The sequence below is a fragment of the Mauremys mutica genome, chromosome 2 (genome assembly GCF_020497125.1).
Source record: "Mauremys mutica isolate MM-2020 ecotype Southern chromosome 2, ASM2049712v1, whole genome shotgun sequence".
In the NCBI taxonomy this organism is placed as follows: domain Eukaryota; kingdom Metazoa; phylum Chordata; order Testudines; family Geoemydidae; genus Mauremys; species Mauremys mutica.
The window spans coordinates 34,338,060-34,364,217 of NC_059073.1; the positions used below are offsets into that span (position 1 = coordinate 34,338,060).

The window sequence follows — 26,158 nt, forward strand, 5'->3', positions numbered from 1 at the left end:
TGCTTGGATGTGCTGCTTTAGTGTATCTCTACCTCCCTTGTTTATTAATAGCACTCATAGCTGAAAGGTTAGAGTGACATACTGATCTAACTGCAAACTGATTCAGGAACCAAGTCAGGAATGTATTCAGTGTGTTTGTTGCTTTACCCATAGTAAATGCTAACCATTCAGGCATGGTTACCTTGGAGATCTTGGTTATGAAACAGACCTTTAGATTTTAAGTAAATAGAAGCTGATACAATGATGGAATTGATTTTTAAGGGAAGAACACCTTCTGACCCTTGCCACCTTCTAAGAGAGCGTCTTTGATATTTTATATTAGTTAGTTGATATGCAGATCAAACTGTATTTGAAAGAAGGCCTGGCCATACAATTGAATAATTTAGAATGCCCTTCCCAATCCTATCTATTTTGTCTAGTTGCTATATAGCACTCATCACCATGGTGTCTTGGTGCTCGAGTATAGGCATAATATAATTTAAAAAAAATAAAGGCAACATATATTTCATCTTTCAAATGGGTTATGAGCAATTTTTCTATACTACTGCAGTTGCAAGGCTTTTTATGTAATTTTAAGATATTGGTGTTTAGCTTTCTGTGCATAAAATGGACACCTGTTTGTGAAAATCGATGGTTATTTTCCTGTTAGTAATTGTGTATATATAAGAAATCCATTGTATTTGATGCTTACAATCGGTAAGAAAAAGAGGATGCATCAGATAAAATGTAGAGTATTACATATCAAGATGTAAAATCCCATTGTACTTTTTTATTATAACACAAAGCTTTTGTTTGAGTGCTTGAAATGTCCGTGTGTGTGTGTCTGCGCGCGCGCCTTGTGCACTGCTGTTGGAGAATTTTCCGTACCAGTAGAGGCAGCCATGCCTGCGACCTTATGTCCCTTGTGCTCCAAGCTGAGGGTAGAAACGGCGGTGCTGCCCTGTCCATCCTTCAGTTCCTTCTTATAGGCATGGATGCTTGATTCCTCCTGTGAAAGTGCCTTCATAGTTAGTTGTCTGTCTGGTTCTAGTTAACAGCACTTGTTTTGGGGTCCCTTTGGATCGTTTTTCATTTTCTCCCCCTTCCCCAATAGTTTGTGGGCTCCGGGCTGTGCCGTCTACTTGGGAAGCTTGTAACAAGGCCTTCCAACTTCAAGCCCTGCTCCAGATGTGTCACACTGATGTCCATAAGTGATCCTCACTCTTGCTGTTTCGTTAGCAGAAAATGAAAGACTTTGTCAAGATAGAGCAAAGGCTACACTGTAAAGAAAAGGATGCAAAGGATTTTTAGTAGAAAGGTTTATTAATCTGAAGGTTTATAGCTCTGCATAACTCACCATCAGGCCCTTTGAGCCGTTATAACTTGGATGCTGTGTACAGGTTCATCAGTAAACTGCCTGAAGACTTCAGAGGCGAATTCCAATTCCTCCTGTTGAAGGGTTGACGAGTTGTAAAGTTTGCTCTGCAGACTTCCCTGGATCCTGTAGACTCAACTGCCTAGAGTAACAGTGATGGCAGTACCCAGGAGCTGCTTGTTGTGGCACCAATTGGGGATTCTTGTGGAAGTACAAGTGATATTGAAGATCTCCCCTTCGAAAGCTGTGCTTTAGTGTCCTGAACATTACATATGTTAAAAGATTCCAAGGCAGTGTTGAAATTCCTGTATACACCAGCCAACAAAAGAGCAAAATTTTGACCTCAGTTTCAAATGAGGCAGTGGTATTCTCTGCCTAGACAAGTAGACCAGTGTAGGCAAAAACAGAGGCAATGAAGGAGGAGTGGTCATTGAAAACCAATTTAATCACGTATAGGGTCCTTCTAATCTGAAGAGATCAGTCACATAGCCAGGTTAATATGACTTAATATCTTAACCAATAATCACACTGCTGCTAATCATTTAGTAACTAAAATCTAAAGGTTGATTAATAAAAGAAAAGAGGAGAGTTAAAATGGTTAATAGATCATAACATGCAATAATTACAATGTTCTCATCAGGTTTGTAGCAGTGATGTTAGACTGCTGGCTTGTAAGGTCTCTCTGCTAACTTCAAAAGAATGGAACATCCTCAGTTCATAGTTCAGTATGCTCCTTTTAGTCGTAAATCCACAGTCCAGAGAATCAGGGCAGGAAAGAGACAAAATGGAGTAATTCCAGGGGTCTTTTAGACCCTCTGCCATTTGTCTGGAAATTATCCATTTCAAACAAAGCTCACAACGCAGTTTGTGGAAAGTTACTGGCACAAGATGGAGTCCAGGGTCACATGAGCATATCATATGTCTTTACATGTCTTGATGACTCACAAGGGGGTAGCCTTTGGAGGCTGAGAAGAGTCTCTTCTATGGCCCATTGTGAGAGCTAAGGGTCTTTAATGGGTCATCAAGCTTGAGTAGGCCATTCACTAGACTGGGTGTAAACTACCTTGGGTGTTACCCCAAGAACACACACATTTGAAATACAGATATATATTATAGCCAATATTCATAACTTCAGATACAGTGATACATGGATTTAAACAGGATAATATTATTTAGCAATTCATAACTTTCCATTGACACCTTGCATGATATACTTTGCACAAAATTTGTGGCAATTGTGTAACTGTTGTGTGGCAATATCAATGATATACATGGTCATGTTTCAATCATACAGCATCACACTTTGTAAAGGCAGAATGACATTTAGGCACATTGCTGCCTCCTTTTTGATGTAATTGATATAGAGCACTGAGTGTGGGGTTTGGTGTTTTTAAATTATTCTGAAGGTGAAGACTCATAAAGGGAAAAACAAACACAATTGCATTGATCACTGATACAGAATAGAGTTTTCACCATTAAATTTCAAATATTAAGCTATGTAATAAATACAGTTTAACAGGAACATCCAAACAGGTTACACTGATGGAATTTCTAAAATGATAGATGGCAGATTCTGAACTCAAAAATTGTTGCATCCAACCTGGACAAATTCTGTATTAGATTTCATCTTGATAAAGCGGACCTGACCAGGGAACTAAAAATCTGTGGTTGCTTAGGTGCAAGTTATCATTACTTACATTTGTTGAGCGCAAACAGAATAAAGTGTAAATCAGTAATATGTATACAAGGTGTCTTAAAAAGACCAATTTCAGAAAGTGGACAACAGTTGCGCCAGATTAGCTGGAAGAGAGCATTCAAACAAAGAAATGTGAATAATTGGGAATGATTTAAGTTTTTAATAACTGCCCAAAAATCCACAGTTCTAAAATTGACAGATGACTATACTGGTTTGGGGAGGAGGGGGAAACTGTCTTAGAGGGGAAGTGAAAGCATCTCTCTCTCTCTCTCTCTCTCTCTAACAAACGGAATAAAGTGATGTTGATAAAAACTAATACAAGTTAGAAGCTAGAAATTGTAGAAATTTGATAAAGCAAAAAGACCAAAGAAGAAAACAATGGCCAGAAGACTTTAGGACACTAAGGCCTTGGCTACACTTGCAAATTTGCAGCGCTGCAGCAAGGTGTGAAAACACACCCTCTCCAGCGCTGCAAATTGTGGCGCTGCAAAGCGCCAGTGTGGTCAAAGCCCCAGCGCTGGGAGCACGGCTCCCAGCGCTGTACGTTGTTCCCCACAGGGAGGTGGATTATGGACAGCGCTGGGAGAGCTCTCTCCCAGCACTGGCGCTTTGACTACACTTAGCGCTTCAAAGCCCTGCCGCGGCAGCACTTTGAAGCGCTAAGTGTAGTCAAAGCCTAAGTTTAAATGTGAAAACCGAAAGGAATCCTAAGAATGACACTAGTTCGTTATTCATTTGAAATGGTAGAATTGTTAATAATATAGAAGAGGCAGAAGTGATCAATAGAGATGCCCGTTCTGTATTTGGGGAAAAAAGCCAGATGTAGTCATGTTATATGATGAAATACTTTTCTTTCCAATGTTAACTGAGGAGGATATAGAACAGCAGCTACTAACGTTAGATATTTTTAAAACATTAGGTCTAGACAACTTGTATCTGAGAGTTTCAAAAGAGCTGGCCAAGAAACTCCAAAGTGTTGATGGGTTTTTTTCACTAAGTCTTGAAACAGCGGAAAAATTTCAGAGGACTAGAAGAAAGGTAATATAGTGCCAGTGTTTAAAAAGAGTAAATGGGATGACCTGGGTATCTATAGGCTGGTCAGCTTGACATTAAAAACTATATCAAAATGCATGCACAGTCCTATCCAAATCCTTTCCCCACCATGTCATGTATGAAAAGACTGATATCGGTTACTGTTTGCTTGCTTGTTTGCTAGCCATCATTTCTATTAAAGTTTAGCTTTCTGTATAAAACAACTTTTCTAGAAAGTTGAGAAACAGAATGCATTTCTTAATAGGCCAGTTAAAGTTGGTTTTAATTTCTAAATCAATTTTAAAAATAAATCTTTGAACATCTGACCAACTGGCTTTCCCATGGTGTTCTCAATCTTTAAAACTCTGAGATTCTTGATTTGGGTTAAAATCTGGATTGTTCATAATAGTTGATTCATTAATGAAGGAAAATAACTTGTTCTATCCCGAGCCCATCTGGTCTCTTCTGGCCTTAAAGTATATGAGCCTTTGCCAAAGGATGTGTGTAAGCTTCTGGAAGGGATGTGTGTGTGTGTGTGTTGTTTTTGTTTTTTAATTATTATTATTAATCCAGAGTAACCTTTCAGTATTTACAGTACCAATTTTTTTCTTTCAATAAAGACCTAGTGTCTGGATGAAGTAGAGTACCCACAATTCACTGTTGCTTTGAGCAGGCAGGCTTGATAGTACTGTATAATATTTGGAACAGCTGTGTCACTCTGTTTATTAGATCTGCATATAAAGGAGATTTTGAGACTCATTTGAAATCTGATCCCTTCTTGATCGTTAAGTATCAACACAGAGGACTAGACTTGATGACTTTCTATATTTCTCTGATTCTATCCCCTAGCGCTTCTTATGAGAATAGAGATGTTAACTTTCACACACTCCTGGTTAAATTCCAATTTGGGTTATTATATTCTAACTAAAATGTTTCTGCAGCTCTAGTTAAATATGGTTGTGGTCAGTTCACTCCTAAACAGTCTAATGTTGCTGAGAACTGAAACATGGAAGTGGCTTCATCTCAGTAGTGGATTCAGTATTCCTGTGTTTGTACTATGTCTATTTCAGTTTGTAAAGTGCTCTAAGATGAAAGATAATTTCTTAATATAAAATATTTAGCAAGTTGGTGGTGACAGATGAAAGAGCTAGCTATAAAATAGAATTAACTTGTTCTGTACCATGCAGTTAAATTTGAAATGTGGGTATACTTTGTCTGATTTAGCAGTGGTTATTAGCAGAGAAGCTGGTGGACAGGTTTCTTAATCTAAAATTGGGTGTAATAAAACAAGTATGCATGAAGTGTTTTATTCATATCTAATTCTGCCAACATCTCATTGCTTTTTGCTTATAGGACGCTGCCCTTCGAAAGCCCAGAGAAGTATTCAGGCTACCTTCAGACTTAACAGCTTGTGATAATCGCCTTTGTGCATCAATACATTTTTCATCTTCTACCTGGGTTACCATTTCAGATGGAACAGGAAGTTTGTATCTTATTAAAACGGGCAAACGTGGAGATGCTGCATCTGAAAAGTGGGAAGTAAGTTTTGCTAAAATATTAGTTTGTGTTGTTCTCATACTATTCCTGTTTTAGGATTCAATCTTGCAAAGGGCTGCACACTTTTCAGAGTAGTTCATACATTTATAAGCCCAGAAGGGACCACTGTCGTCTAGTCTGACTACCTGCATAATACAGGCCACAGAAGTTCCCTGAGTTAGTTCCTGTTTGAACTAGAGCATGTATTTTAGAAAAACATCCAATTTTGCTTTAAAAATTGCCAGTAATAGAGAATCCACCACAACCCTCAGTAAGTTGATGCAATAATAAATTACACTCATTGTTAAAAATTTGGGCATTACTTCCATTCTGAATTTGCCTCGCTTCAATATCTAGCCATTGGATCGTGTTATATTTTTTTATCTGTGCAATTAAAAAGTCCATTATCAATTTTTTTTTTGTTCCCCATGTAGGTACTTATAAATTATGAACTGTGATAAAGTTATATCTTAACTTTCTTTCAAGGGCAGCGTGTGGACACCCATTTGGGAAGGTTAGACCCTGAGCAGATCTATAGTTGGTTGGCATCCTGTGTCCAATTGATAAAGTCCTTGAACTCCCCGATGCTACGCAGATGATCCAGCTCCTCCTGCAGTTTTCTTAGCTGTTTTCTGATGACTCCACCAACAGACATCTGTCACACTGGCTGGATCCCTTTGTGCCTGCAAAAGGGGCAGAATTCTTGTTCACCCATCCTGCCCTCCCCCACTCACTAGTAGTACAAGCAGCCACGGAAGGATCCGGGCAGCAACATCTTAAGACCACCCATGCAGACAAGGGAGCTAAATTCCTTGATCTTCTGGGGAAGAAGGTGTTCACATCCACCAGCTTCCCGTTCAGAATCTTTAACTACCAGCCCATGTAAGCAAAATACGATTTTATGAACTATTTGAAGTTCAAAAATGGGTCCTGTCCTGCTAGGGGAATTTAATTCCCAGCCCTTGCTGAGGAAGGTAGACTTGCGGATAAAACCTCACTGCGCGCTGATCTATAATGACTGCAGCAGTAATACATCGAGAGTCACTGCTTCACTCTTTGGTTTCCCAGGAAGGTTCAGAACACCACTGAGGATTTGCACTTGGGTGAAACCAATCTCTTTAACAAGAAAATAAGCTAACTAACATAAGAACGGCTGTACCGGGTCAGACCAAAGGTCCATCTAGCCCAGTATCTGTCTACCGACAGTGGCCAATGCCAGGTGCCCCAGAGGAAGTGAACCTAACAGGCAATGATCAAGTGATCTCTCTCCTGCCATCCATCTCCATCCTCTGACAAACAGAGGCTAGGAACACCATTCTTACCCATCCTAGCTAATAGCCATTTATAGACTTAGCCACCATGAATTTATCCAGTTCCCTTTTAAACATTGTTATAGTCCTAGCCTTCACAACCTCCTCAGGTAAGGAGTTCCACAAGTTGACTGTGCGCTGCGTGAAGAAGAACTTCCTTTTATTTGTTTTAAACCTGCTGCCTGTTAATTTCATTTGGTGACCCCTAGTTCTTGTATTATGGGAATAAGTAAATAACTTTTCCTTATCCACTTTCTCAACATCACTCATAATTTTATATATCATATCCCCGCTTAGTCTTCTCTTTTCCAAGCTGAAGAGTCCTAGCCTCTTTAATCTTTCCTCGTATGGGACCCTCTCCAAACCCCTAATCATTTTAGTTGCCCTTTTCTGAACCTTTTCTAGTGCTAGAATATCTTTTTTGAGGTGAGGAGACCACATCTGTACACAGTATTCAAGATGTGGGCGTACCATGGATTTATATAAGGGCAATAATATATTCTCAGTCTTATTCTCTATCCCCTTTTTAATGATTCCTAACATCCTGTTTGCTTTTTTGACCGCCTCTGCACACTGCGTGGACATCTTCAGAGAACTATCCACGATGACTCCAAGATCTTTTTTCCTGGCTCATTGTAGCTAAATTAGCCCCCTCATATTTTATGTATAGTTGGGGTTATTTTTTCCAATGTGCATTACTTTACATTTATCCACATTAAATTTCATTTGCCATTTTGTTGCCCAATCACTTAGTTTTGTGAGATCTTTTTGAAGTTCTTCACAATCTGCTTTGGTCTTAACTATCTTGAGTAGTTTAGTATCATCTGCAGACTTTGCCATCTCACTGTTTACCCCTTTCTCCAGATCACTTATGAATAAATTGAATAGGATTGGTCCTAGGACTGACCCTTGGGGAACACCACTAGTTACCCCTCTCCATTCTGAGAATTTACCATTAATTCCTACCCTTTGTTCCCTGTCTTTTAACCAGTTCTCAATCCATGAAAGGACCTTCCCTTTTATCCCATGACAGCTTAATTTACGTAAGAGCCTTTGGTGAGGGACCTTGTCAAAGGCTTTCTGGAAATCTAAGTACACTATGACCACCGGATCCCCCTTGTCCACATGTTTGTTGACCCCTTCAAAGAACTCTAATAGATTAGTAAGACACGATTTCCCTTTACAGAAAGCATGTTGACTATTGCTCAACAGTTTGTTTTTCTATGTGTCTGACAATTTTATTCTTAACTATTGTTTCGACTAATTTGCCCGGTACCGACGTTAGACTTACCGGTCTGTAATTGCTGGGATCACCCCTAGAGCCCTTTTTAAATATAGGCGTTACATTAGCTAACTTCCAGTCAGTGGGTACCGAAGCCGATTTAAAGGACAGGTTACAAACCTTAGTTAATAGTTCCGCAACTTCACATTTGAGTTCTTTCAGAACTCTTGGGTGAATGCCATCTGGTCCCAGTGACTTGTTAATGTTGAGTTTATCAATTAATTCCAAAACCTCCTCTAGTGACACTTCAATCTGTGACAGTTCCTCAGATTTGTCACCTACAAAAGCCAGCTCAGGTTCAGGAATCTCCCTAACATCCTCAGCCGTGAAGACTGAAGCAAAGAATCCATTTAGTTTCTCCTCAATGACTTTATCGTCTTTAAGCGCTCCTTTTGTATTTCGATCGTCAAGGGGCCCCACTGGTTGTTTAGCAGGCTTCCTGCTTCTGATGTACTTAAAAAACATTTTGTTATTACGTTTGGAGTTTTTGGCTAGCCGTTCTTCAAACTCCTCTTTGGCTTTTCTTATTACACTCTTGCACTTAAGTTGGCAGTGTTTGTGCTCCTTTCTATTTGCCTCACTAGGATTTGACTTCCACTTTTTAAAGGAAGTCTTTTTATCTCACTGCTACTTTTACATGGTTGTTAAGTCACGGTGGCTCTTTTTTAGTTCTTTTACTGTTTTTCTTAATTTGGGGTATACATTGAAGTTGGGCCTCTATTATGGTGTCTTTAAAAAGGGCCCATGCAAATTGCAGGGATTTCACTTTAGTCACTGTACCTTTTAACTTTTGTTTAACTAACCCCCTCATTTTTGTATAGTTCCCCCTTTTGAAATTAAATGCCACAGTGTTGGGCTGTTGAGGTGTTCTTCCCACCACAGGGATGTTGAATGCTATTGTATTATGGTCACTATTTCCAAGCGGTCCTGCTATAGTTACGTCTTGGACCAGCTCCTGCGCTCCACTCAGGATTAAATCTAGAGTTGCCTCTCCCCTTGTGGGTTCCCGAACCAGCTGCTCCATGAAGCAGTCATTTAACTTTTGCACTCATTAAGATTCCAGGACATCCCTCCACACCTTGGGCATTTAAACTCCTGCCCCAAAGAGGAAGCATCGTGAATAGATTTATAAGCCAAGGCCTCTTCCATATCCTTTCTACCACCAACAGTTATGTGAACTACCACGTAAGCATCAAATGCTGCAGAGACCAAGGTATGCAGCTGTGACGTTCCCCTCTGGTGTTTATCTGGATTGGTGATCTGCTAGGTCATTCCAATCCTCAACTCTGGGAGCCAGCCTTACCCTACTCTACTGTGAGAACTCCCACTCCTGGGCTGTTCATGCACAGCCTCTGTCATGTAAGATGCTCCTTGGATTGTGCAACCAAATGACAGTAGCCAATATCTCCGGTCCTAGACACAACCCTAGGAACCACCGTCTTGGAGTGTCCAGTTATGCCCGCTGTTCGCTACAAACTTATATGAGTTTGTCAGTTTAACAAAGAAATTGATATGTATCAGGTTTGTTATCCCAAGGGGAGTCTCTGACACGCTTCAAACCAAATGCACTGCTTCAGGTAGAATAAACAAACAGATTCATTAATTACAAAGATAGATTTTTAAGTGATTTATAAGTCAAAACATAACAAGTCAGATTTAGTCAAATGAAATAAAAGTAAAACTCATTCTAAGCTGATCTTAACACCTTCGGTGCCCTTACAAATTTAGATGCTTCTCACCACAGGCTGGCTGGTTGCCCTTTAGCCAGGCTCCCCTTTGATCAGCACTTCAGTCATCTGTAGATGGAGGTGGAAGAGAGAGGAAAAGCATGGCAAACATCTCTCCCTTTTATCATGTTATTTCTTTCCTCTTGGCTTTGTCCCTCCCCCATTCACAGCCAGGTGAGCATTACCTCATTGCAGTCCCCAACTGACCAAAGGAAGGCGGGTGACTCACTCTAGAGTCCAACAGATCCTTTGTTGTTACCTAGGCCAGTGCTCTTTGTTCCTGTGAGGCTGGGCTGGGTTTGTCTGATACATGCCCTGATGAGGTGTGAACTGCCCCTCTGCTCTCAGAGTTTTTGCCTGGGCTTGCTTTAAGCCATGAGGAACATTTTCAGCTTGATAACTATATACATGAAATTGTAACCATTACTATAACATTACCATAACAACAATGCTCAGTACATCATGAGCCTTCCGAAGACACCCGACATAGCAAACTTTGCATTAGGTACCACACAATCATATATTGTAAGGATGAACATGGTGGTGTAAGGTGTTCCCACGAGGTACGGAATGTCACAGCAGCCCCATCCTTCTTGACAATAGCTACCCAACCTCATCTATTGGCTAAAAGTTACTTTTGACAAGATGCTTGAGAGTTGCACACCATTGCAAGGATGCGATCCCCACCTGTTTCCAAAGTCAGCTTTGGTGGCCAACTAGTGTATTTTGCCTACAACTCGAGAGCTACAACAATGGACAAGTGGGTACTGGATATCTTCCACTTTGGCTAAGCTATCAAGTTTTTCTCCTCCTTAAAACCTCATTCCTGACCTCCCTTCAGAGACTACTCTCACAAGGAAATCCTCTAACTGGAAGTGGAATCTCTTCTCAAGGGAGGAACTGTAGAGTGAGTGCCACCTCAACAACAAGGGAAAGGGTTCTATTCCAACTATTTCATAGTTCCCAAGAAAAAGGGAGGATGGAGGCCCCTTCTTTACCTATACCAGCTATATAAATATATATATAAATATTTTTATTTGCAAATTAAAATTTTGCATGGTTACATTGGCATCAATAATTTCCTCCTTTGGAAAAAGGTTTGCAGCTCTCAGCACAAAAGAGGCTTACTTTTGTGCAGACGTTCACCCATCCCAAAGAAGATTTCTGATAGGATAGGAACTTTACCAGTTCAGGATACTCCCATTTGGTCTGGCAATTGCATCCAGGGTCTTTACAAAGGTCTTCTCCGTGGTGACTGTAGAGATGAGATGAATGGGCTATGCCATCTCCCCATACTTTGACGACTGGTTTTAACAGGCAGATCCTGTCTAGAGGTTTAGTCAGCAACCTTGTCCTTCTCTGCCTCCTAGCATTCTTGGGTATCTGCATGAACATGGAAAAGTCTACTTTGAATGCTCTGCAGATCATAGGCCACGTCTATACTTACCCGCCGGGTCGACGCGGCGAGTTCGACTTCTCGGAGTTCGAACTATCGCGTCTGATCTAGACGCGATAGTTCGAACTCCGGAAGCGCCGCGGTCGACTCCAGTACTCCACCGCAGCAGGAGGAGTTGCCGGAGTCGACCTTGGAGCCGCGGAGTTCGCTTCCGCGGCGTCTGGACGGTAAGTCATTCGAACTAGGGTAGTTCGAATTCAGCTACGTTATTCACGTAGCTGAATTCGCGTACCCTAGTTCGAACCAGGGGCTGTGTGTAGACCAGGGCATAGACTTTATAGGGGGATTGGAGTTGCTTTCCTACCTCCCATACCTGATCTTCTGATAATCACAGATGCATCCCTCGTGCACTGGGGAACCCATATGGGCGGTCACACAGCGCAAGGCATGTGGACACCTTGAGAAGCCAAGATTCATATCAATCTCCTGGAATGAACGGTGGTCAGAAGGGCCTGCAGTACACTCTTGCCACGCGTACAATCCCGACATGTCCAGATAATTACAGACATTACGGCTGTCTTCAGTAGAACCAAGTGGGGACAAAATCCCTTCTGCTGCGCATAGAGGCTGTCAGCTGGAACTAGAGTATCTGGAACCACATCACAGTCTCTGCAACATTCCTTTCCAGATGGTTAGCATGCGCTGGCAGACAGCCTCAGCAAGCATTTCACCACTGATCAATTACTCCTGAGGGTATTTTGTGCCATTGTGCAGGCACAGAATTCATATCATCCTCAGATTTCTTTGCTTCCCCACAGAAAAATGACTTCTGAGGGGAAGGAAAGGGAAGCCGCAAGAGTGATCACTCGCTCCTCCCCGGCAGCCTAGAGCAGCTGGCAGAGATGTAAATCAGCACTGGGGGGGAGGGTAGAGGGTCTGGGCGTGTGTGTAAGGAGATGTCAGTCACTGCTCGTGGGGGTGAGGCTGAGTGGGCAAGCGGACAAGAGAGACTCTGTCCCTCTGGCTCGCTATTGCAGCACACTTGACATGGGGAGGGTCCAGGCTTTGGGATGTTTGGAGGTAGGCATGAGGCAGACTCTGTCCCCTGAGGCAGAGCATAATGTAGCAGCCTGCCTGCTTAGTTGTTGCCATTGTTGTTAATGATTTGTTCCCATTCTTAGTGAATTCCCCCAGGAGCGTACAACACGTTTTAAACATTTTAATTCTCCTTTTCATTGCCAGAGTGGTGTAAAGGACCCTTATTGTAAATGATAACGTGGCCTTATAAATGTGTTTGGTGTTTTAGTGATTATAACTGCTCTAAATTTATGGACTTCAAAATTTTCCTATCAAAATGTGCTCCATTAACTATTTTACTACTGACCTTTCTGGAGATGGTCAATAGCCAATATAAACTGTAAATTTCATTCCCCAGCCCTCACTTGCTTTTCAGTTGCCTATGATGTAATACTGAGCATGTTGTTGCATATATATTTGACTAATAACTAGAAATAAAGGATCAAACCTAGTTCATTACTTTTAGACAAAGGGGATTTGGGGATTTCTTTCAATGCTCCTCGCTCCTATTCTCAGTCCATTGTATTGTAGTTTAAATAACCAAAATAATTGAAACTGGCGTGATTATACTGGGTTATTTTTACAAATAAAATATGCAGAATTTTGAAGAATTTTAAAGTATTTGCTCAGAATTTTTAATTTTTGGCACAGAATTCCCCCAAGAGTAGATCATGAGTGGGAGTTAGACAATTCAGTGCTGAATAACATCTTCACTCAGTGGGGAAGACTATCTTGGGACCTGTTTGTCTCCCAGAGGAACAAGAAGTTCAGCATATATTCTTCCAGAGCAGCACTAGGTCAGGACTCTAGGGGCAATGCTTGCTTTCTGTTCTGAACAAGCCACTTGAAGCATGCCTTCCTTCCCATCCTGCTACTACCCCAAGTTCTATGGAAGATTCGTTTTGACAAAGCACGAGTCATTCTCATCACACCCAATTGTCCTAGACAGTTTTTCTGGACTTCCTACGAATGTCAATCCATCAGCATTCAGTCCTTCCTGAACCTGCCAATTCGGGCGAATGGTGGGATTAGACATTCCAGTCTGGACTCTCTTCACCTCATGGTGTAGTATTTGGATCAGCGTCAGATCTAGAGTGTTGATGTTTAGAAGCTGTATAAACTACACTTAATCACAGCAGGAAAGATTCTACCAGAAAATGTTATCTAGCCAAATGAGGTATTTCTCTACCTGGGCACGATAGAATCAATTATAAGGGTCAGCAGGTATTCCTGCTATTTTAAACTCTCATGATGTCAGGTCTTTCTATTAGCTCTCTGTGGATCCACCTAGTAGCAATCAGTGTATGCCATCTTCCAACACATTGTTTTTACTCACCCATTATCTACCAGATGCCCATCAGTAGTGAAGCCAACACTGCAGTGAGACCTCAGTCTTGTACTTTCAAAACTTACAGGCTACCTTTCAAACCATTGGCCGTGTACTTGATGTCCTACCTGTCTATGAAGGTCATGTTCCTGTCACAATTACATCTGCCAGTAGAGTAGGGGGCCCTCGTGGCTGACAACATATGCTATATTTTATAAAGAGCAGGTATCCTTTTGCCTCCGCCTGAAATTTATCCTGAAGGTAATTTCTGAGTTCAACATAAACCAATTGATTCACTCACTGGGATTCAGTGAGAAGAGGAGATTTCATTTTCTCAACATCAGAAGATCATTGGCATTCTACCTGCAAAGAGCAAACTGTTTAGGCTGTCATATAGATGGTTGCTCTAGTTGAGTGAGCATGGGAATAAGTGATATCTGTTCAGAGTCTCTCAAAGGGGATTTCTGTCTGTATCCTCCTTTGCTATCATTTGAAGCAGTTTCCTCCTCTGGGCAGGTTGAGGGTCCATTCCACAACAGCACAGGTGAACTTAGTAGCATCTCTTTGAAAAATGCTGATGCTGGATGTTTGTAAGATGGAAACCTGGAGTTCCATCAGGGCTTTCACAATACATTATGCTTTGATTCAAGTCTTTTCTGCTGACACAGCCTTTGGATCTTCAGTGTTACATCTATAACTCCTGCATCCTTGCGTCTCCCTCATATTTGAGTACTGTTTACTAGTCACCCACATGTGGAATACACATAGGGATCAGCACTTGAAGAAGGAATGGAGGTTATTTACTTGTGTGGTCCCTATTTGTATTCCATTACCCATTCTCCTTGCCCTCGGCTTTGGATCCTAACTTGATTCCTGGGAGAGAAGATTCCTGGGACAGGCAATCAGTCCACACCTCCTCTTATATCCTGGGTGCAGAGCACAAGGAGAGCCAGGATTCAGGCGCAGAGGTTGCAAGATTTTTCCCATCTCAAGTGCATGGTGTGCGCACATACCCACACGTGGAATACAAATAGGCACCATACATCTCGGAAAACCTCCAGTTACACATAAGTTAACCTCCATTTATCTGGGTCTTGCATGACACTTTGACAGTGTGGATAAACGATCCTTCAGAATATTCTTAGAAATGTGTTATAGTCTGGGGTCTCTCTCAAGAGGACTTGTCCTCGTTTGTTGTACTCTTTTGAAACATGCCTCCCAATACTGTTCCATAATTAGTTGCTTCCTGAAATGTGAAATCTGATTTTGTTCACAACTTACTCTCTCTGACTCTGAATTTATATAGGTAGTTAAGTTTTAATACACACAGTAGATGGGATTTGTAAACATTGTTCCAAGTAAGTAATTGCATTTAGTTTAACACTACCAATAATGTTTTTCTAACAAGTAGTTAAGCATGGAGAGGAAACTATTCAGGAATGATATGTGCAATCAAAACACTTTCCTTCCTTTACTTAAGAGGAATATTTACTTAAGAGTTTCTCAAAAAACATACATGACTACATATGTGTATAGATTTTTCTGGAAAGGCAAGGTTTCGTAGCGTAGATACTGAGCTATTTTGCCTTCCATTTCATGGCAAAAGTTGTAATAGCACTTTGGCTATCTAAAATATCGATTAAGATTTCAGGCTCTTTTGAAGTGCAATTGAAACAGCTATGTTGTATATCTAATCAGAGGCTCTTGTTGCTTTTTGTTGTCCTAAACAGTAGCCTGCTACCCTCCTCAATCCTTTGACACTTATTAAAAAATGAGGTGCAGGGAATCTTTGACCCATCTCTACCCAGATGTATCTTTGCTTGGGCAACCAGGAAGATAACTACATGCTGGTATAGCAACAGTAGTTTAGTAGTACTAGCATGTAAAGGGAGTGATGGCTATATGACAAAATGTAAAAGCAAGTGGCACGAGACCATGTAGTAGTAGGTATTATAGCCCTACTAAATCAATACCCTTCTACACCTTTGCAACTGAAACAAAGGGTTGGTGTCCTTAGAAGTAAATAACCTCTATTAAGTTCTATGCTAGTTTTCTTTAGCACCTTTTTTTCAGGTCAAACTGACTAGTAATGAGCTCAGTTTTCCTGAGAACTAGTGCTGCGTAATCACTTGAGCACTGATGTTAAATTCTGAATTACAGAATGTATCTACATGGTACATTGCTTACTGTTTATATCTAGGACAGCCACATGCTTTGTGCTTCCCAGAACATGAAGTTAAAAATATTGTCCTCAAATAAAAACATGAGGCTCTATTGGAATAACAAAACTGCAAATTGCATCACTCTTAATCATTATTTATCTTCCAGAAGGTTTGGATTCTGTTCCCCACTTAAAGGAGACTTGGCCAATTTGGGTCTATACACCTATTCTGGGAATAATACCAGCTGTATATTACTTTAAACTAGATATCTCTAAGCTTCAATATAAAAGAAACATTAAAAATCTAGCCTCTGAGTGTCCCTAGTCTTCTGGATCTTTTAGCCATCCATTTTTTGGGGGATCAAACATATGTAAGAGAATTATTTCTATTGTCCTCAAGAGTGCATGAGAAGTCTGTAAAAGGAATATAGCCTCCCCTTCCCTCCTTTCAACCTCACACTTAAGGCTAGAGGAGTGATAGCTCCTGCCTCCTCAGCTAGCTACTCTAGGCCTCTCCAACTTTTCCCTAGAGGTTGTTACCTCCAGCTTCTCCCCAATCTAACACTGCTAGTACATTAGCAAAGTAGTGTCACTTTCAAAGAATCTGAGAAGCAGCTTGTAATTTGGAAAGGAGGAGTCTAGAGTCAGAACAAGCTCTGTGAAAGCTTGCAAGTTAAATTACCTTGCATGGATCGTTAATGACACAAGATCATCCCTTTCTGAACTACTTCTCAGACTTCTTGCCGCTACTTTGCTAAAACACAACCATACTTGATTAGATTCTGGAAATATGCAACTGGGCTGCACTATTGCCTTTGGTTTATTTAAAAAAAATATATAGTGTATTACAACAACTGAGAATTAATCATGTAAGAAAGTTCTTCAGATATAACAGTGTTTTTAAAAAAAAATGTGCTTGTCAAATTGGGAAACCGGAGTGCCATTCAACTATGTTGCCAACCTGGAAAGGCACACTCAAAGACACCACCCAGAAGAGTATGCTTCATTTGCTTTAGAAAAAAAATTACAGAATAACAATCATAAATGATGACAACATGTATGCAATTCTGGTGAACCCACATCAAGAAGTCTACCATAACACAAGGTATTTTGGACTCCCGTGTTCACAACTAAGGCAACTGCAATAATAAAGTGGGTTGGTATGTATGAAATCACCCAAGCCATACATATACATACCAACCCACTTTAACAATCATAGATTTTTAAATATTCAGAGGTGTGTCTTTCTTTGATCTCTTTAAATGCTGGAGTCAGAAGAACAAATTGTCCCACAATAATATATCAAATGTTAATCCCTAAAAGGGATCAGTCAAATTTATGTGACACAATCCACTTTCAGTGAAATTAGTCGTCCCTTGATTTCTTCTTTGATCCCTTCCTGAAGGGTAGCCCATACACTGCGGCTTACAGTTGAAGACTAATTGAAGGAATGTACAATCTGACCTAATTAATAAAGCTCAATATGTCTGTATTTAAAAAACAAATAAAAAATCTGAGGAACCAGGCGATCATGTTCGTGCTTGTTGCCATAACTGCAGATTCTCCATATGTAGACTGGCGCTTTTGGAGTAACGCCTCAAGCACAGACTGGTGGGATCACATCATGTGGACCTGGGATGACCTGCAGTGGCTCCCAGAACTTTTGTATGAAGAAGTAGATATTCTGGTAATCAGCTTGCCATGACTCTTCAGCGTCCAAACACATGCATGAGGGGGCCATGCAAGCTCAGAAGTGGGTCTCTATAGCCACCAGAGAGAAGCCTCCCCAGCCTGTTACACGTCTATGGCTAACCCGTTAGGTGTTGGCATGTCAACTGATAGGGTGGTGGTTGTGGAGGCTTGTGAGGCAATCATGACTGTGATTTACCTAAACAGGATGGGCATTAATAATGTTCCTGAAATAATTGCTGGCTTTGAGAGAATGGGCTTCCCAGACTGGCCTGGAGCTATTGAGGGGACTTAAGTGCCCAGAATTTCCCCTCTGCAAGGAACACATGAGTACATAAACCACAAGTGATACTACTCCATCATTTTGCAGGCCCTGGACTACCAGAGAGGCAAGGTCATAGACACCAGCGTAGGATGTACTAGCAAGATGCATGATGCCAGTGTTTTCCAGAGATTGAGACTGTACCTTCATGGACAAACTGGGACATTGTTCCTACCAAATGACATTGTTATAAATGGAGTAACTGTCCCCACTTTATTCTAGTGGACTCTGCTTACCCCCTTTTGACATCTTTTATGAATCTGTAACCTGATTGCAGAAGGCCTGGCAAAAAGAAGATTGTTACTTGTTCAGTAGCTGTAAAATGGTGGTTGAATGTGGGATTAGTAGATTGAAATCAAGGTGGTGCGGCCTTCAGAACTGTTTGGATGCCAATGTTGTCCACATTATTGTGGCCCGATGAGCACTGCTCAATGTCTGCTAGGCCAAAGCTGAGCCATTTCACCAGGAATGGATCCAAGACACTGCTGGGCCCTGTCATTATTGGGACAGTATTCACGTGCACAACAGAACTCAGAGATGCTTTGTGTGCCCACAGAATGGGTTTATATGGTGCCATGGATGATGGGGAATGACATAGTATTTATAATTGTGCCACATTATCTCACAATTTCTAGGACTGAGGTAGTTCAAGAAGATTATACTGTGTGTGTGTGTGTGTGTGTGTGTGTGCGCGCCACTGTTACTGATAGACTAGGGACAATTGTTGCTTGTTAAAACTCAGTGACTGCTTATTCAATGTGAAGCACCATGGAACAATGGTTTTTCTCCATCTTGTAGGTAGGTGCTTAAGGAGGTAGTCATCCTGTTTTTCAAGTGTGATTTGGTGGTCTGTAGGAGGCACCAAATAGTACACTGTCTTGTGCTTTATTTGTTATGACATTGATCTATCAGCATGCAAGATCATTTTCTTCCGAGTTGTCAGTGACTTGGAAATCAGTAATCTCATTTTCCCCTTCTGTGAACTCCATTCTTCCTAAGCAGGTTATAACCATTGATTTTAACATTACAGTCATGCCAGTCTCCTCACCAGACTTCAGCCGTACCAACTAGGTTGGATTTTTGTTCATAAATGAGCAATTCTAATTCCAATTGTTTTATTACACAGGCTCCTGGTATAGATGTACAGGCAATTAAAACATTCCTATCTTCATGTCGTCCTTTGTCTTGATCAATTTTATCAACATTTTGATACTGTGCTAAATAAGTGCTTGTTTCACCAGAAACAGAATAAAAAGATATGGTCTCCAGAACCAAGGTTTCTATTACTGTAGCTCTCATCTCTGGATCAGATTAAATGACTCAAACTATTGGACTTTTTTTGTGCAACAATCCCACATTCTAATACAGTGGTTACCAGATGAATGTATCATTCAAGATTTAAACTAGATCAGACAGTACTGATCAGCTTTCATCAAAATGCAGGAGCAGATTAGGCTTCTCCACACTCCACTCACGAATTTTAATAAGGTGCTCCCCCATCTCAGCAGTTTTAAAATCATTAATTTCCTCCTCTTCCTCCATTTAATAATAGGCATTTATTGTACACAGTTTTTTACAGTTGTCTAGTAAAGGAACCCTTCAGAGTTTAATGGTAAACAACTCGTTAACCAAAGAAGGTTATTTTAAAAATCTGATTTGTTTTCCAAAATTGATTAATTATCAAAATCATCAGATCATGTATCCACTATCTTTCTGTGCTTACATAGCACAAAGTATAATGGGCCTTTTACCTGCTACTTTAATATACAAATTAATAATAAAAAGAATGTCAAAACTATCTGGGCAAAGGAGGCAGGACAAACAAACCGGAGGCGGAAGCCACTGAGTGATCTGTGTTGGCAGTGAAATCCTTGGGGTAGCTTCAGTCAACTTTCTCATTCCTTTTCTAGTGGATAGCAAAGTAGATACTATGGACTCTTCCCCCTCCAACCTGTTGCGTTTTTTTTTTCTTCTTCTTTCTGCTTTACAGATTATGTTTAATGAAGAACTTGGGAGTCCCTTTGTTATAGCCCACAGTGTTTGCTTTGTAAAGTCAGATGTGCATTCAGTAGCTGGGCTTCTGCTTCGAGTAGAAAAAGATGAACTGGATGCAAAAGGAAGTGGCTTCCATGTGTCCTTGGAATGGGTTACAATCACAGAAGTAGACAAAGAGGGTGAGTATTTTATGTTTATATTCTTGGCAGATATTTTGAAAAGCTGAAACCTCACTATTTTAAAAAATTATTGTATATAGAATATCAGCGTTAGAAGGGACCTCAAATCAGGACCAATCGCCAACTAAATCCACAAATTGCCCCCTCAAGGATTGAACTCACAATCCTGGGTTTAGCAGGCCAATGCTCAAATCACCGAGCTATCCCTCTGATTAGTCATTTCACAATTCTAGTTATTTTAATTGTTTTTCAAAACTTTAACTCAGTTTCTATCTTTTTTTTTTCCAATTTGAGTTGGGAGTGGGGAATGTGAACCTATAATTTGCTAAATATCTCTGAGGCCAAGTAATGGATAAACAATACAAATGCTCATATGATGTGGGTGACTAGAAAAACAGGTTAGTGCAGTAGCACTTTACATGTGGAGATATACAATGCAAATTCCCAGAGAGGTCCCAAATAAAAATGTTAGGTCTTCTCACCTTAGTCTTAGCAAACCTTTGTTCCAATCTCCAAACCACTGAACAATTAGGTACTATTTTCAGCTCTGGTTAAGAGGCTTGGAATTTGAATGGTAAAGGGATTTACAAATTAGGATTAGAAAATGAATATAACGGGACATAGTATAAGAATACAAATCAATGATATATTGAGAGAATATTGAATGTTCTTTAACCTTTTCTATAATAAAAAGAACAAGGAGACATTTAATTAATCTGACAGTGATTTAGTATACAGTGGTTAAACTGTGGAACTCACTGAGTTTAGTAAAATCCAGCAAAGTATATAAGTATAGATGTATATATAGCGAAATAGTTAGATGACTGAGTTAATATAAACATCCATAGTTGTATTAAATAGGATAACTTTTATAAGGCCTCTAAGACCCCATGTTTCAGGATATAAGACGACCAATAATTGATTGGGGGTAGGGCGAGAGTGCATTTTTGAAGTTTTACTAATTTAATTAATCCTGGCTTATAACTAAAGTTTAAGCAGCTAATTTACTTTTTTCTGTCATCTTGGTTCCCCCCCCTGCCCTTTCCCTGTCTTAACATGTTAACTCTTCTTTCTCCTCTCTCCGCTACCCCCTCCCCCTGCCTTTTCTCCCAGATCAAATTTCTGAGGGTCCATTGCAGCCTAAATAGCGTCTTAGTGCCTTCTGGTCCATAATAGACTTTAGACCTCTTGGATGCAGAAGATATGAGTTAACAAGACTGGACTAGTTGATTCTGCTCAGCTCTGTTACCATATATATATTATCCTAGTTCTCAGGGAATTAGACTCCATTGAACATGCTTATGAGGTCTCTAAATGTTTTAATATTGGAGCAGACTCTTTTCTAGATGACTTGTCAGTTAACAGTGAAATAAATGGCCCGAAGATGATGTTGTTGTTGTAGTTGTAGTTGTAGTTGTAGTTGTTGTAGTAGTAGTAGTAGTAGTAATAATAATTTAAAAAAAGGTCTGGGTATTGTTGAGGAGGGTTCTCCATCTCCTCCTTCCATACCACTATGCTTAAGCACTCTAAAGGATGAAGGCCCCATGCAGAAATTCAGTGGTTGCAGGAGAAGGAGCTTTTTGAATTTATAAAGAAGTATCTTAGATGATTCACCCCTCCAGTAAATCTCAGCTGGGCACTGTGGGAGGATTATTCCAGCCTAGATCTGCATTAAATCCTGTTTGCATCATTGCAGTGGGAGGTGGGGATTTTAAAGGGAGTTGAGAATCTGCAATTTGGAGCATGAGATTAAGGAAATGACTATTATGACCTCCCCTCCTCCTGGATGAGTATAACCTGCATTTGGGGTGTTGACTTTTTGTTGTTGTTGCTGCTTATGCTGAAATTTCTTTTGGCTAGATAGGCCTACTTCAGGATTTAAGGCTTGTAAAGAAAGCCTGCTATTATTTTCAGCTGCATTTAGCTCTAGTGTTGTATTGTTTATCTGTTTCAGTTGATTATACTTTTGGTTTTGTTTCCTCTTCCTTGTACTATCTTTATTTCTAGTTTAACTTCAATTTTTGTTTCTAATTTTACAAAAATGCTTTGAGATCCTCTGATAAGTTGATATAGACGTGTAAAGATTTATTCATTCCATATGTTCTAGTTAAATGACTTTTAAATTTCTTCGTATTGGCTGCTGTTTTTCTTTGTACTTTTTGGGGATAAAGATGTTTCTTGCCCCCTCTCTTTCCTGCTTATTTTAAAGTACAGCTTTAAGGAATAAAGGGAGTAATGCATAATTGTATATATCCCCTGTATTCCCATCTGTGAGACTAACTGAGCATAACTCTGCTCATCCTGAATTACATTTAGTGAAAGTATAAGAAATCATCTACTCATAAAGAGGAATTTTTCCACTATGCTGAAAATTCCACCAGTGTTAGCAGGAAAGTGCAGTGTTACCGTACCATGTTACCTACCAGCATTGACATTTAAGATGGCATATCTGCTTTAAGGCAATCTATGGAAGCAGAAGGAGCCAATTCTATTGTACTGAGCTTGAGAGAGTTTTGTACTATATTCTTTATTAAAAGTTGAGAGTCTTTAGCTTTCTCCATGGTCATTTTAAAGAACTAACGTGTAGACAGTCTGCAACTTGATGCAACAAGATATATCCACACAACCCTCTCCTAACGCAAGGCCATGGACTAAGGGCATGGCTACACTTGCAGATTTAGAGCGCTTTTGAGTTAAACCAGCCCTCATAGAGCGCAGTAGGAAAAGCGCTGTAGTCTGTCCACACTGACAGCGCACTGGCATGGCCACATTAGCAGCTTTTGCAATAGCCACAGAGAGCAGTGCATTGTGGTAGCTATCCCAGCATGCAAGTGGCTGCAACGTGCTTTTCAAATGGGGTGGGGTGGAATGTGACAGGGAGTGTGTTTGTGTGTATGTGGGGGGAGAGAGAGTGGGTTTTGGGGGGGCTGAGAGCATTTCAGCATGCTGTCTTGTAAGTTCAGACAGCAGCAGACCTACCCCTCCCCCCCCACCTCTCTCACACACAGCATTCCACAGTAATGGTTGCTTTGTCTCAGAGCAGATAAGCATGCCAGCTGTCAAACAGAGTTTTCAAAGGGCATATCCAAAACAATGACAAGAGTGGCCACTTGACTTAATTATGGGATTATGGGACGTTTCCGGAGGCTGATCAGAGCGCAGTAATGCAACACCTCGTTCACACTGCTGCTGGGACGCTCCAGCGGGGGCACATCAAACGTTATTCTACTCGCCGAGGTGGAGTACCAGGAGCGCTCTAGCCGTGGAGTCAGAGCGCTCTACATGTGAACTGGTAGTGAGCTAGTGTGCCTGGGGCTCCTTTATTGTGCTGTAACTCGCAAGTGTAGCCAAGCCCTAAGTTGAAACGCAGGTGGACTTTAATGAAGTTACAGATTCACTGTGTGTGAAATTCACACCTTCTCACGAACAGCCAGAGTAACTGGCTTTGTGCAGGGATTGGGGGTGAGTAGTCTGCTATACAGCTTCAGGGGAGGTCGCCAACAGTGTCTTTCCATGTGCCCCTGTTTAGTATGGGACTCCCCCTAAGGGTAGATCTGCAGCCTATCTACCTTTAGCCTCAGTACCCTTAACATCAAGCTGTTTGGGGCTATCATGGATACCAGTTGTGGAGGGAACCTGTGTGTCCACATTTCCTAAATTAGATTCTATGTAATGCACAGAATAAGTGGTAAAGGGGGACTTGCTTGCTCTTCCACAAAGGGTGACTTCTGGATAGTACTTGTGCATATAATTTATTTATTTATTTATTTTTGCATGGTGGTTAGCATCACATTACTAAATTTGTGCTGAGGTGACCAAGAGTAGCATTAGTGTTAAGAATGCTGCTTCATATTTTCCCTTAATCTGTTTCCCTTCTGTCGAATATCTTCCCTTCCCTTCTGACACCTACTGTCCTCAAACCCAATTTATTTTCTGTATCCTCCCCGTGTCTACCTCCAATTAATCCATGCACTGAGAACATGAGAAGGAGGCGCTTTAGACCTTTTGAGTTCTAGCCCCTGCCCATTACGTTCCTTGACAACTTCATGTGAACTGCAACATGTGAACAAGAGTGTGGAGAATAGCTTCATCTTGTTAATCAGTGATTTTGGAGCTTAGCGTGCTGTGCTGTGTGTGCTAGCTCTCCACTGAGTTGTCTCACTACCTTGTGGCCAGAGCTTTCACTGATAGCTTAGCAGGGGAGACCTCGGAATACAGTTGATAATCTTGTAAGAAGTATTCATACAGCTATACAAAGAGACTTAAATTTAGGAGCATGGTTTAGAGCAGGGTGGGCAAACTTTTTGGCCTAAGGGCCACATCTGGGTATGGAAATTGTATGGCAGGCCAAGAATCCTCATGAAATTGGGGGTTGGGATGCGGGAGGGGGTGAGGTCTCTGGCTGGAGGTGTGGAGACTCAGGTGAGTTTGGGGATGAGGAGTCTGGGACGCAGGAGGGTGTTCCAGGTTGGGACCGAGGGGTTCGGAGGGAGGGAGGGAGAGCCAGGGCTGGGGCAAGGGGGTTGGTGCATGGTGGGGGGGAGGCTCGGGGGCAGGCTCCAGGAGGCGCTTATCTCAAGCATCTCTCAGAAGCAGCGGCATGTTCCCCCTCTGGCTTCTGCGCAGAGGTGCAGCACCAGCGGTCAGTAGGAGCTGCAGAGCCGGCACTTAGGGTAGGGGCAGCATGCAGAGCCCCCTAGCTGGAGCCAGAGGGGGGACATGCCACTGCTTCTGGGAGCCACGTGGAGCCATGGCACAAACGCAGCAGGGCAAGTCTCGGACCCCGTTCCCCGGCTGGAGCTCGAGGGCCACCTCTGATCTTCACCCCAGTGTTCTATGCTGCCTTCATATGTGGATTTTCTTTTTCCATTAATAAGTTTGGTGTATGTAAAAAGAGCAAAATATTAGAGCTGAAGTCAGTTATGGAAATCCAAAATGATAATCTTACTCTAACTTTATGTACACCACTAGAAATATAGGGGAAAATAATTTTGCTTAGATAATACTTTATGGAATTGGAATAATTCATTTTACCAGGAAATAACATAGTTGTTATAATACAATCATTTGTGCTTCTCTTCCTACCCTCAGTTAAAGTTTACAGAGCAGATAACCTTGTAGAAAAGGTTCTGCAAGAGGGCTGTAGATTAAAGGCAGTTGAAAGTTTTTTTTTTTTTTGCTGAAAATGTTGGAGTTTCTTTAATTTTCTTCAAACTTCACCATAACATTTTCATGCATTTTTTTATGAGTAACTTGGGGGAAAAAAATCAGTTTCCAAAAACCAAACCTTTTTGGTTTGGTCTTGTCAGAAAACCAGAATATTGTCAAATGAATTTTTTCTGTATTTTTTTTTTTTCAAAAAGACATTTTCCACAATGTTGACCACTCGACTGTAGATGATACATGAACTATATATCTCAAATAGGTTTTGCTTCTCTTTCAAAGAGCCATTTATATTATTTACTTTAATCTAGCTGAGTAACACAAAGTATAATTGTTAATTTTCTGTGTAACAAGGTTTTTATCAATGAAAAGACAAAACAGCAAGAAGTTTATGGAGGGGATGGTATGATGGGATAGCCTAATTTTGGCAATTAATTTGGCAATTGACCTTTGATTATCAGCAGGTAAGTATGCCCAGTGGTCTGTGATGGGATGTTAGATGGGGTGAGATCTGAGTTACTACAGAGAATTCTTTCCTGGATGCTGGCTGGTGAGTCTTGCCCACATACTCAGGGTTTAACTGATGGCCATATTTGGGGTCGGGAAGGAATTTTTCTCCAGGGAAGATTGGCAGAGGCCCTGGAGGTTTTTCGCCTTCCTCTGCAGCATTGGGCACGGGTCATTTGCTGGAGGATTCTCTGCAGCTTGAGGTCTTCAAACCACAATTTGAGGACTTCAATAACTCAGACATAGGTGAGGGGTTTGTTATTGAAGTGGATGGGTGAGATTCTGTGGCCTGCATTGTGCAGGAGGTCAGACTAGATGATCATAATAGTAATCAGTCCTTTCGACTTTGAAGTTAGGCAATGTACACTTCTTCAGTAACTTAGAACTTGTATAATGCCTTATGTC

At 41.0% G+C, this 26,158-nt stretch overlaps 1 protein-coding gene across 1 annotated transcript in view; it reads left to right on the plus strand.

Moving 5' to 3' along the window:
* NUDCD1 (NudC domain containing 1) overlaps window positions 1-26,158 on the plus strand; it is a 154,906-nt gene that overhangs the window by 41,773 nt on the left and 86,975 nt on the right. The window contains exons 3-4 of the mRNA XM_045005329.1: window positions 5,436-5,621; window positions 19,900-20,083. Of these exons, the coding sequence (XP_044861264.1) occupies window positions 5,436-5,621; window positions 19,900-20,083 (370 nt within the window). The remainder of the gene's footprint in view (window positions 1-5,435; window positions 5,622-19,899; window positions 20,084-26,158) is intronic.